The sequence below is a fragment of the Corvus moneduloides genome, chromosome 3, assembly GCF_009650955.1.
Source record: "Corvus moneduloides isolate bCorMon1 chromosome 3, bCorMon1.pri, whole genome shotgun sequence".
Taxonomy (NCBI): Eukaryota; Metazoa; Chordata; class Aves; order Passeriformes; family Corvidae; genus Corvus; species Corvus moneduloides.
In genome coordinates, this window is record NC_045478.1 from 100,886,951 (window position 1) to 100,899,841 (window position 12,891).

Below are 12,891 nucleotides of genomic sequence, written 5' to 3' on the forward strand. Positions count from 1 at the left end.
CAATTTTCAAGGTGGTAAGAAAAGCAGAGGTAGTAAAAAAGAACAATCTGTATACTTTTAAACTTCTCTCTGGTTCTCAGATTTCAGCATGTTTATATTTTATTGTCTCATCCTGTTTAGCTGCCGTAGCTATACAATGACATTATGACAGGATTAAAAGATGTGTTGGAAGGAATTAAAAATACTCACTTGCTACTCTGCCTGGCCCACAGGCACAGAGAAATTGGGGAAAAGGGAAGATATCTATCACTGCTTGCTTAAAATATTCTTTGAAAGAAATGCTGATGCACAGACTTTCACTTATGTAAGGAAGGTGAATGATTTAATCGGGTAATGATGGATTCAGGTGACATTTAGCATTCGACTCGCTGGAGGGCTGCCATCTTTGCACCAGAGCCAAGGTCCACAGGCCAGTGCACCAAGATGTGAGACTCCACCCTACCCTTCTACAAAACGACAATAATCTTAGCTATCAGCAAAGATGCTGAAAAGCCATAAAATCTTGTTTAATTTGCTTTCATTTCCTCCATAAAAATGTATTACAGAAGACAGCTTTCAGAGATGCAAAATACCCTTTGGAAGCCACTTCGGTCATGTGCAACTTCAAATCAAACTTTATGTTGTCTGAATGTACATAGCTAGTTCTAACTTTCTTGATTAAAACTTCCTGATTGAAAAGAAGAAATATTTACTGTAAATTGTTTGTACATTTACAGACCAAACTGGCTCAATAATGGGTCAACACTCTAAAGAGGACTGAAAAACTCCAATTACTAGAGGGATTAAAAACAACTCTGAGTAACCAAGAAGCTGAAAAAAGTACAAAGCAGTTTGGGCAGGCTTTGAAGACAATAGGACCATCCCTGCAGAACTGTAGAGCTGGCTCTGAGCTGAGCAGCATAAAATGAGATGGCAGACTTGGTCTAGTTCCCATAATGACCAAAAAGACAACAGCATTTCAAGGATAGAGTATTTCCTGTTTGTGTTGGGAGACATGGACAGGCAGCAACTCTAAGGGATGAAGCTCTTAAATGAGGACACAGTGAGGGTGTGACTGCAGGGCTTCTTACTAACTATTGCTTTGCTCACCCTGTGTACACACGGAAGAGTGATGTCTCACTACTGTTCATCCAATAGTTTTTCCTTAAAAAATAAACATACAAACAAAAACCCCAACAAACAAAAAAACAAAGTCCAGGAACAAAGACTACTGAATGCAAAATATTTAGCTTTTGTGGGGAAAGTTCAAATAGTATCCAAGGAAATTTTAAGTAAGCTCTAAGACTTTTGCAAGAAGCCTTACGAGGAATGTGCAGGCTTTACACACTCTCTTTTCAGGCTAGCTTAAAGAGTCCAAAGACAACAGTTTGGACAATTTGGAAGGAGGGAGAAAGAAAGTTTCCCAGATGCAGGCCATTATTTTAGAGAGATAAATGCTAACATGTAATAGGATCATCAACTGTCTTTGAACCTGTAAGTCCTATCATCCTTCTCTTGAAAGCAAGAATACCAGTTCAATCCACCTGCTGAAATGTTTAAGTTACGGGCACTGAGTAATCACATTATTATTAAAGAAAATGTGTACTTACTAGCCTTTATGATAACTGACCAAATAAAAACTATGAGAAATATATTTACACTAAATATTCACTACAAAATATCTAGTAAGTGCAAGACCTCTGTGTCAAACACAAGACTTTGCACCCAGCTGACAAGTGAAAATTCTTTTTTTCCCTCTCTTTCTTTTAATGAAAGCTTGGAGTTTTCAAGATAATACAGTGCACAGCAAAAACTGTGAAGAGACCCTAAAAATCAATGGACCTGTAACTATTTTTAGATGTTGCTATTTTCTACTATCCCTTATGTTAAGCCAATTTTGGGAAGATTTGGCTGCGTGTGTATTTCTGTGAGACACTTGCAATCAGCCACCATGTAAATTATCCCAGAAGCAAACTGAGAGCTGCAGCTGAGTGAGTACTAGGCTGAGCAGAGAGAACATCCAGTTCTTCCATACCTTGTATCTCACAAAAGGGGCAGAACATCACTGCATTCTACTATGACCTAAGAAGACATCAATTTTATATATTGAGCTCTTTTTTGGTGGGTTTTTGTTTCATTTTTTTTTAGCCAGGAAATTGCTTGTTTCTAATTTTTTCTAATATTATTGATTTTTATCGTAATTATGCACACTTTACCACAACTGCAAATGTATTTTTGGGCTATGTTAAAAACATATATTCTAAAAAGACAAAATTACTCCTTCTTACACTTTGAAACAGGGTTCATTTAATATCTTAACATTTAAGAAAATGAGCACAGATTGATTCAAGAGGCAGGAATGGATGTTTTTTAGGATTAATTGCTAAATCTGAAAGGGAAGGATAATCTCCATTACCCTTAAAAACAGGTGTATACATTAGAGTGGTATCTGTCTTGTGTAGGAACTACTAGGTGCGCTGTGATGCTTCTGTCTTATGTGAGATGGTGGTGGTGTTCAAATAACTGCTGGCTCTCTGAGCAGCTGCCTGTGGCCTCCACCTACTGAGACTTCAAGAGACTCCTCTGGCATGAAAGACTCCCACTGACTCATGGAAAGGACATTGGGCCTTACACGAACACAGGATGTGCCTCATAAATTAACTTTATCAAACTCAGCCTTCCTCTCACTGAAGGCAGGGCAGCTGCGCCCACGATTTCAAAAGGAATAGCACTGAGGATCTACAGGTCTGAGCTAATTTAGTAAACTCGTGAATGATCAACGAAGGTTTGGGAAGTCAAATGTTCTTTTTCATTGAGTCTATAATAAAGTACCCATCACAATTAAGTTATTAGCATTTAAAATAAGCAATTCTTTGAGCTGAAACATGTTATCCCTATATACGCACAGTCACAATATTGGACTCTTCAGGCAGTCTGGTTTTCTAGTCTGTATTTCAAAGTCTGTTGTGTTTATTTCTGCTCTCCTGTTTTCTTACTTGCAGTTATGCAGCAGCAAACTCATTTCAAGAACATGCAGAGAGAGAGAGAAGGAGCATGATATGAAAAAGGAAGTGAAATGGTACAAGGAAGAATGACCTCCAGAACACTGGAACTAAATTCTATCAATTAGAGCAAAAAACCTCAGGTGAATTATTCTTCATGCAAGCCTAAAGGCAGGATTTTCCCATTCAAATCATGAGGAAGCACCTTTTCCTTATCTACTTTTTGTCACCTACCACAACGCATGGTTTGATTCACCCAAGTAGCTTCCACTATTTTGGATGGTACCTGAAAAGTCTCAGTAGTTGTGCTGGTTTACTCAGGACCATTACTGAAGATGCTGCTGTGACATTATGATGGGTAACATACTTCCTATTCTTAGTTTCTTCCTTATGGCTTTTCCTTTCAAAGCTTGGTTTTGCCTTACTGCATTTTTTTTGTCTTCACAGCACTGTCACCTGCTGATGCAGCTCGTGCTCTAACCGCACAGAGACTTTTTGCACAGCTGCCAGTTCTAACTTGAGCTGCGTGGCCAAGTCCAGGTTGCTAATCTGGAGAATGACGTCTCTGCCTTGTGCTCCCATGCACAGAAACTTGCTATCTGTGGTGTGGTGTAAAATTGCAGGTTACCTATTACTGCCAGAAGTCAACACTTCAATCAGTTTTCGTTTCTGTAGCATTTTTTTTTTTTTGTGCTCAAAATGCAACTAAAATAATCGTGCATCAATTCAGTCCTGTAGGACAGCTATTACACAGCAATTAAATACCATTTATAAAAACAGAGTTGCCAGTTGAAACTGGTGCTTGAAGTTTAGCACAAAATACAAATTGCTTCAGTGGAAACATTTTTTTGAGCTTTTCTGAAAACGTCCTTGAAGGTCAAGTGAAATCAACTACCTCTTTTTATTTTCTTCTTTTTTTTTTCTCTCTCCCCCCCCCCCCCTTCCAAAACAGAGACTTGAAATGAGCACGGTTTCTGTATGTGTGTTCATTTTACACGTAAACCCACGCCACCACTAGGAATCTTTGTTTACTGGTTGTCAACAATGTAACACTTAGTTCCATTATAACAACTGAAGTCTAATTTTTTTTTTAGCGGCTGTATGGCCCTCATAAAATGGGTACTTTGTGCTGGTAGAATGCCCAAATCTCCCCAGCAGCAAAATGGATGAGAGAAGAATAAAATGGCCATTGCCTCAGCAATAAATAAATTAAATTAACATTCATTATTTTTCCTTATTAATTTTAAATTAAATATGGAAGCACTATACTTAAGAAATCTTGACCAAATGTTTCCAGTCTGGGGTTATGTGAAATTACAAACCAAAGCTCACTTTATGTTCATTGTTAAAAAGAAAAGTATATATCACCAGATTGCACTGTCTTTCCTGAGAATTTCAGGTGCTCAACACGTATGAAATCAAGCAGGTTTTATTGAGGAGCTTAAATTTGGACTTAGCAACCTAATTTTAGTCTCTGAAGTCTGAGTTTAATTTAATGTGACACTATATTCCTGCACAGGCCAAGCTTGGCCTCATGTTCTTTAAATAAAGCACCTTCAATTTTACTTGAAAGGATGATATCTAAATCAAAGTAGAAGGTTATTTTGTCTCCATAGGTTCTGAAGCTAGAAGAAGCAGTCATGCAAATTTTCCCATTTGTACTAATTTATGCCAAAATATGTGGCATATTTATAATACATATCAAGAGCAGGTTAGTAAAAAATACTGAGCAGAGACCAAAAGCTGCCAACTTACTTTCCTTAGAATGTGATCTTACAGTTATTTGTTGAATCCACTTATGGCCACTATATATAGTGGGTGAAAGACCAGTTATCAATACACTGATATGCACAAAGCACTACACCACTGCATTTTGTTCCATTCCAGTATCAATATACATGCAATGGTTCTTTAACAAATATAAACTGGATTTCTGTAACAATTTAAGTACAGCAGTGGTGTACCCTAGGAGCAACACACAAGCATGATCCTGTGTGCCAGCCACAAGGTGTGTTCAAGAGGCATCCATGACAACCTTCAGAAAATCCTCCACTTTCTTCGCAACAATCATTTATGGGAATCCAGACAAACTCACAGAGAAAACAAATCTGAACACCCACTGGATAGCACCAGCGTTTTTCTATTTTCTGGAATCAAAATAAACATGGCACTGAGCTAAATGTGACAGACAGAACTCCCAAAGAAGACCAAAGTGGCTTCTTCATCAGCAACATCTGTAGGACCAAGCAGAACGAAGAATGAAAGGGCACAGTCTGAAGTCCTAACAGGCTTCAACCAGAGACTGCACGTTTTCATTTTGAGCAAAAGAAAGGAAGCTTAACAAATAACCAACCTTGAATTGTCCTCTTGAAGAAAGCCTTGCAGGCCTCGCAGGAGGCCACTCCATAGTGGTACCCTGATGCAATGTCACCGCACACCAAACAGAGTCTTTTGGGCATGGAGTTCAGCATATATTCACACTTGGTCTGTGAGTCTTCAGCGATGGTACTGGAGCAGTCATCGTACCGTTTCCTGACCGGCCCGTTGCCCCCGAGCCCTGTGGCCGAGGGGTAGAGGGGAGGCGAGTCCAGCCCGTTCTGATGCCCATTCATGGTGGAACTGTAGCTCCCGCTGGCGTCGGAGGAGCCACCGGGGCTGTGGTGGTTGATGCTGTCCGTCAGAGAGGCGGGGCTCGACGGTTCCGTCTTGATGTACGACGAACAGCTGGAATCAATGTGTCGATCTTTGCTTGACATTCTGCAGAGAAGCCTGCAGTGGGGAGAGAGAGAAAGAAGAATCTGTGTATTAAAGACAGTGCTCTTTAAGGCTGCTCTGGAAGGGTTAGGGACTGCACATCATTCATTCATTAGTCAATACTTCTTGTTCTACATGAAGGTAATCAGCATAAGGGCATGACAGAGCTTTGTCAAAGCTCCAGACAGGCAGTAAACAAAAACTTTAAAGAGACCAAATCCGTCCGTTGTCCCCTCCACCTGCCCTCCAGGCTACATGTCAACTTCACATCAACTCTAAATTCTGGACTTGTCATCCAGCAAGTCAAAAAATTTAAAAATTCCTATTACATGGCTTGGCTATTAAATGTCTTCATTTTTCCATCTGTACTTTCTTTCTGTAAATTCCACCATTACCAGAAACAAATATTTCCAAGTTTAATCACATAAATGTTCTGCTCTGTAATTAATATTTGTCAAGACACTCAACTAAAACACGTATCCATCAGGTATTGATCTGATCCCAGAACTGAAGAGCAAGTCTCTTGCAATCTTTTTTTTCCTTCATTAATATTGCTTTATTATAGATACAGCTATTTAGTAACGAAGTAGCACATCAATGGGGTACTCTAACAAATAATTAAGGCTGAACTCCATTTTCACAAAATCTAAGTGAAATGATTCATCAGCTGTGGCTGCAATTACTTTCTAGCCATTATCCTCAGACTAACCAGTAATAACTATGCCACTATCCCATATATCTACAGCTCTATAGGATCTGTCATTTTACATGTTCCATTCTTAGATTAAAAAAATATATTAGAGGAAATTTAACATAAAAGTTTTGTCTTTCAGAAGGTGAGATTTTGTCTTCTCAGTTCTCAGAGTTTCAGAATTAAGCATCTGAAATAAAACCATACAATATCTGATCCAACAAGTTAGTACTTTCTACAGGGAGGACTGGGGGAGAAACCTTTGTCTATTTCCATCCCCAAGTGTTTTTATTATTTTTTAACACATTTTAGGGTGAACAAAGGACAAAAATAATAATTAGTAAGCTCTGATTCAGATATTATCCTCATTTTCTCCAGCTGCAATTATGAGACCACAGTAGCAAATGGCTTATACAACGTTTTCCCGACAGTACTCTCAGAAACTGCCAGAGTTCAGGTGATAGTTATGAACATTTCTTTAGAAACATTAACTGCAGAAAAGCAACTATCCCATAACACCACCTGGAGCTATGGATCTGTGTTTTCAAAGAAAATATGTAAATTCAGACAATTTGACCAACTTAATTTTCTGAAGTAATTTTTGAGATCTTCACTTTTCCACTTCTTTTTATTTAAAAATAAAAAATTTTCATCAATTTCTACTTTAATATCTGGAATCAAATTCACCAATGGAAAAAAGACATAAATCAAGAGTTGGCTTCCTTTCCAATGGGGGTAATGGAGATTAAAGCCTGACCCTTCATTAAAGAAAAGTGTTTAAGATGAAATTCACCCAGTGCCCACGGATTTTATTTAGACTTCTCAATTGTTCTAATTTTTATTGTAAAATTCTATTGAAAACAAACAATGTGTGAATTTGGAAACCAGCCAGATTGATGTAGAGAAATGTTACCCTCTAAACTTAAAATCAGGGCTTATTTGGGGAGGTGGAAGGAGCAAGCTATCTGGTGTCAGCAAATAAACCAAGGAAATGGGAAGGTTAAAGCCGTGAAAATATCTTATTACAGTGGACCACCTGCTTGTGTTGTCCTTTCCTCAAGAACTGGAGGGGGGGAAATCCCCTTGCCAGCCTGCAGTAGCGTGTGCCTTTTCTTCTGCATCTGCTGCCTTGTAGCCGTCACTGTTAATGAGTGCTGTAATTAATAGATAGCTCTCTCTTGTCTTTCTACTTGCACTCTGGGCTAAGCACTTTTCTCAAGTCAACGTTTGAAAGAAAGCAGGTCGGCACTGACTTACAGCAGCTCTGCGAATTCCTTTTAATTTAGAGCACTTACACCACCACTCCACTTATTACCTTATAATTACTGGACCGCTCTCACATACATTACGATCTTAGACTAGAGTTAGAAGTTATTAGGGTACTAAAACATGGTGTCTCTCTGTCTCTCTCTCCTCTTGCTTTGACACTGAATTTTATACAGCTATGATTAAAATTATCAATTAACTTTCACGTTTTACCAGCTAATATTTTACGTTATTTTTCTACACACTAATACTAAGATCCTTTCATTGACTAAACAGGTACTTGGTTCTATTTTCACCTGCCTTCTGCCAAGGCTCCACACTTAAATTCTCAAAATACAGCTCTAGCAGTCACTGCCTACAGTCTGTCATAACCAGACGTGGTGGCACGTTCCTGTATGAGACTCCCACTGCCGATTTTTTAAATCTAATTTGTGCAATAATGAGCTCGAATGTCACCCTTCTCCTTCCAGAAAAAAAAAAAAAAATTGCAATTAATTAGCTAGTCAACTGCACGTTGTTTTGGCCAGTACAGAAGTGGCTGTCTCCCACTCCAAGCAGTCAGAACCAAAATACCATCTCAGTTCTAACAAGCACTAAAATCTGATCACCCGTGCTGCCTATGCTAAAGCCTGTCTACTGATGCTTCTGAAGTAGCAGGTTCTGGTACTAACCAAGACAGAGCTGCTTTTGGCTCCAGCTTCAACAGTACAGACTGGATTGGTGCATGCTGGCAAAGTGTAAATGCGGTTAAAACATTAACTATTCCAAGGAAAAGCGAAAACAACAGCGCCTGACTCTGAGAACAAAAACTTTCTCAACCCCCAGAAGGTGAAACAGAGACAAGGCTGGGTACTGGCTGTGGGTGGGCAACAGACACCTACGGCTTTCACTCCTTCGTTACTGCACCACTCCTGAACAAAAGTAATTCAAGAGCCATCTAAAACGGATGGCAGGTGTGACCACCATCAAATTATCATGCTGAACATTTGGAATAATGCCTAAGCTAGATCTCTGTAAAATCCCTCCCTCAGTTCCCTCCTAATTACTACTTAGCTCGTTACACTGAAGAATTCCTAGACACCATTGCATTATAGTGTAAAACTACAGTTGGAGCTTAATTCTCTCTTCCTCTCTGTGTCTGAAATTCTACAGCTCTATTATTCAAGCCTGAAATATTCACAACTATCTATAAATTCAATTGTCAGCCAGTGGGTTTTATTCTAGACCTCACTTCAATCTAAAATTAGAGGCACTAAAATTCACATTAACTCTAAGAGGAATGTAGTGAATAAGACTTTATTTCAAAAGAACACCTTTTTGTCAGAAAGAGCTATTTTCAAGATGATGGCTTTATCTGCATTCGAAGAGAATAAGCCCAATTCCACATTGTGCTGTTAATGCAAAATTTTTAGGTCACATTGGATTAATAAAAATCTAAATTTAGTTAAGGTTTATGAATAGAAATAACATGTGTCATATAAAAACGTACAGTATTTATTTTAAAGCCTTGGTGGGGTTGTTTTTTTTTTCTTTACTAGATTTTAAGTCAAATAAATGGCAGCTCCATTTGTGGTGGGCTGTTCTGAAGTAAGGTTTCTAACAAGTGGGAGATCTTCAGTAAACTTTCCTTTCAGTAGCTTCAGGAAAAGTAACAACAGGCTCTACAAGCATTTCCATGCCCATATACAAGAGAAAATACATAAGGTGCTGCAAGCCATGGCTAATATGGAATATACAGCATTAACTCTTCATGTCTACACTAAATTTACTTCAAAACATCCTCATTTAAGCAAAACCTGAAGCCAGGAACTGCTGGCAGAAATGTACAATGACAGAGCACTTCAATAGGCAACTTCTTCTTTAAAATGGTCTTAAACAATAGCGAATAAATTGTAATGCTATGTGCTTATGAAAGGCTGAATATATTAAGAATTTATTAATGCAATCACATTCATATTTCCATCTACCTGCCACATTACTAATGATATTGACAGTGCTGACACTGGCTAAATCAGTATCAATATACAACTAGAATGCAAAAATTAACTGCATCTGATTACAGTATATAGCCTTAAGAAAGAAAGCCTCATTCAAGCTACTGGAAGCTCTTTATATTCCATCCATATATATAACTGGTTCACAAAGTTACTTTTCCTTCATCTCCCTTATTACCAATACCCAAAGGAGGTCAAAACAACATGCCCATACCTCATAATCCATGAACACAATTCACATTTGTTTTTCAAGAAGCAAAAGCTCTGCTTACGGCATCATTCGCTACTTCAGACCCGCACTGGTGGTATCAGTGGCAGTAATAATTAGTTACAATAACTAAAGTGACCAGCTTTACTGCAGACCAACACTAAAGTCCACTTTTACCTGCACATAGAGTATTTTCTTTTCTTGAAGAGATAATTGCCCTATTTCCATAAAGATCAGAATAGGTTGTTAGCAGCTGACACTTGTAATGACGTGGGAGCATCAGCAAGGTAGGTGTTATTATGCACCCCTAGGTACTTTTCACACTAACAGTACCATCCATCTGATTTTCCTCCAATACCTTCCTCTCCCATGGATGTCTACCAAAAAGGTCTTGCTATCCTCGGACTTTAACTGTGAAAGCCAATGCATTAAAGAATCTCTTTGTCTAAGTAACACAGAAAGTCTGTACAGTCAGGAACGGAAGTCAGATCCTCGCTTTGACTATAAATACCACATTTCCTTCTAAATACTGTGCTTACTTTCAGTATCATTTCGCAGGTCTATACTAAGATCAGCAGACAAAAAAAGAGTCAGCGTGTTCCAGTGAATTCCCATACTTGCTTCCCTGACTGTAACAGAGAAAAAAAAACGTGTACAAAGAAACTAAAACGTTGCTTCTCGCACCGACGCCCACGAGAACACCTCAAGACATTCGCCAGGTCCTGTTAAAGAGCTGAGTAACAATTTCAGCCGAGCTGCTTTACACTGAGCATTTTTTTTTCTGCTCCAGCTAATTGCACTCCAGTAAAGTGGTAAAATGTGAATCACTTAGTAGGAAAATGGGCACCAGCTGCTATTGTCAGAGAATGGAGACGCCGAAGAAAAGGAAAGTGACTGAATGAAGTGTCATGTCAGAAATCAACGGTGCAACGTGTGATTTGAGAAAACATGACTACTTTACAGAGACAGGGTGTCATTATGGCATCACAGTAATACGATGCTTTGACAACTGCTGGGTCTAACATATCATCATTGCATTAAGGTGCACTGGCTTAGATGGAGGAAGGAAAAGAAAGGATTTCTTCTTTTAATAAGAAATATTGTAAGGCCTGCTTGGTTAACCTAGTGGATGAGATCATTAATTGCAAAGTATTGCTAATCTTGTCCTATGCATGCACAAACAAAACTGTTATTAGGCTCAAGGTCTTGATTAATCAACACACATGTACAACCACATAGTGAGGAGTACCCGATGCAAAAGAGAACAGCTGTGGGGGTTTGGTGGGGTTTTTTTCTGGGGAGTAGGGTGGGGGTTGTTCAGAAAAGCTGAATGTTTCATTGCTTTTTGTAATTTCTTCTTTCTTTTATGTTTTCTTGAAACCTTCCCCGCTACACCTTGGTAAGCAAAAGCAAAGCAAGCCAGTGACTTCTTCCAGAGCAGCTGTCAAAGCCAGTAGCAGCCGGAAGAGAAGAAGCAATGCTTGAAGCCATCATGTTGTTACCAGCAGTGGCCCGAGCTAGCTGGTGACTGCTGACAGAGGATCCAGCTTCCCAAACAGTTGCTGTTGCTCTGTATGTGATCTACCCAAGCTCTGCTAAAGCACTTCCTACACACAGTGCAGTGGAAGACTGCACTACTGTGCGTGCTCATTTTTAGCTCAACAAAACAAGCCAAACAAACCATTATCTCAGACCCTTCACATTTGCACCTCATCTGAGAGGCTGCACTTTTGTTTTCTGTGCTGCTTTCAAAAAAGCAAAATTTTCAAGTGGCTGACTACAGACCCTCCAAAACGAGGGGGAATTATTTAAACCTCCTCACCCACCGTATATAAATATTCATTATTGCTTCCCATTCTATTTGAAGTTGATTCTCCATGCTTCCTGGTTGATAAACTTTGTTAACAAGAAGGATATGATCCTGAGATACCCCAATGTGTTGCAAATTATCACTGTTGACAGCTCCTACGTTTAAGGATTACATCTGATGCAACAATGCATACTAGTGTCATTTATCTTTAGCTCATTTCCTTGGATCTATTTCAATTGAGGGTGAGCATCTCTTGTTTATAGCTCTAAATACTGTAAGTGAGCAACTGGCAAATCAATAAAACTGTTAAATGCATAATAATACTGTGTAATTACTTACATGATGTTTTGCATAATTAACTGTCTGAGGTGTTCCTTGATATAATGGATACTCAGAGTATGGAATAACCTATAAGCCTATAAAACACACCCTGTTTATACGAACAGAAATTATGTTTAAAACTCTCATTCTAATAGTCCAAATCAGGCTTTGGCACTATATGACAGAAAGCCTTCCTTTCCTGCCAAGTTTAAATCAATTCTTATGGCATTACCTCATAACTAACGTGGTATTTCACTGATGATGACTATTACCCTGATTACTTGGAAGTAATGTAGTAATAGCAAAAATACACTTAGATTAAACAAACTACTGCTATTTAATCAATATTATTGAGACAAACTAAGTGTTTTAATAAGTCTGTATAGATACACTAATGCTGGTTTAATTAAATGTATCCTTAGACACGCACAGGCTCTGCAGCATACAGATCCTATGGTTCGACAGACTGTAACATAAAACTCTTCTGAATTTAAAAGCTGAAGCACTTAGAGGCAACATGATTTAAATCTTTTCAAATGGAAAAATTATTATTCTTTACATCAGGTACTCTTTTAGGAACAAAAATGAGGAATAATACTCAAAGACCACACCTTTGAGCCAAAACACCAGACATCTGAAAAGGTGCCAGCCCTCAGTGGCACAGTTGTCCACTGTACCCAATACATGTCACTGCAACACACTGAAAAAAGCAAACAAACAAACCCTCTGTCTGCAAGGCAAAAAATAAAAGCATATATAAAAAATTGCACCAGTGACCTTAAATTTTGCATGTGTTTTATGCAGGAAATATCCTATTAGCTGTTATGCCCTACTAATAGGCAGGCCATCACCAAAGAAAGTTCACT

At 38.6% G+C, this 12,891-nt stretch overlaps 1 protein-coding gene across 9 annotated transcripts in view; it reads right to left on the reverse strand.

The window, feature by feature from the left end:
- ESRRG (estrogen related receptor gamma) overlaps window positions 1-12,891 on the reverse strand; it is a 374,879-nt gene that overhangs the window by 118,658 nt on the left and 243,330 nt on the right. For all 9 annotated transcript variants that reach the window (XM_032103004.1, XM_032103003.1, XM_032103001.1 and 6 more), the window contains one exon: window positions 5,335-5,750. In XM_032103004.1, coding sequence (XP_031958895.1) covers window positions 5,335-5,737 — 403 coding nt within the window. In that variant the 5' untranslated portion in view covers window positions 5,738-5,750. The remainder of the gene's footprint in view (window positions 1-5,334; window positions 5,751-12,891) is intronic.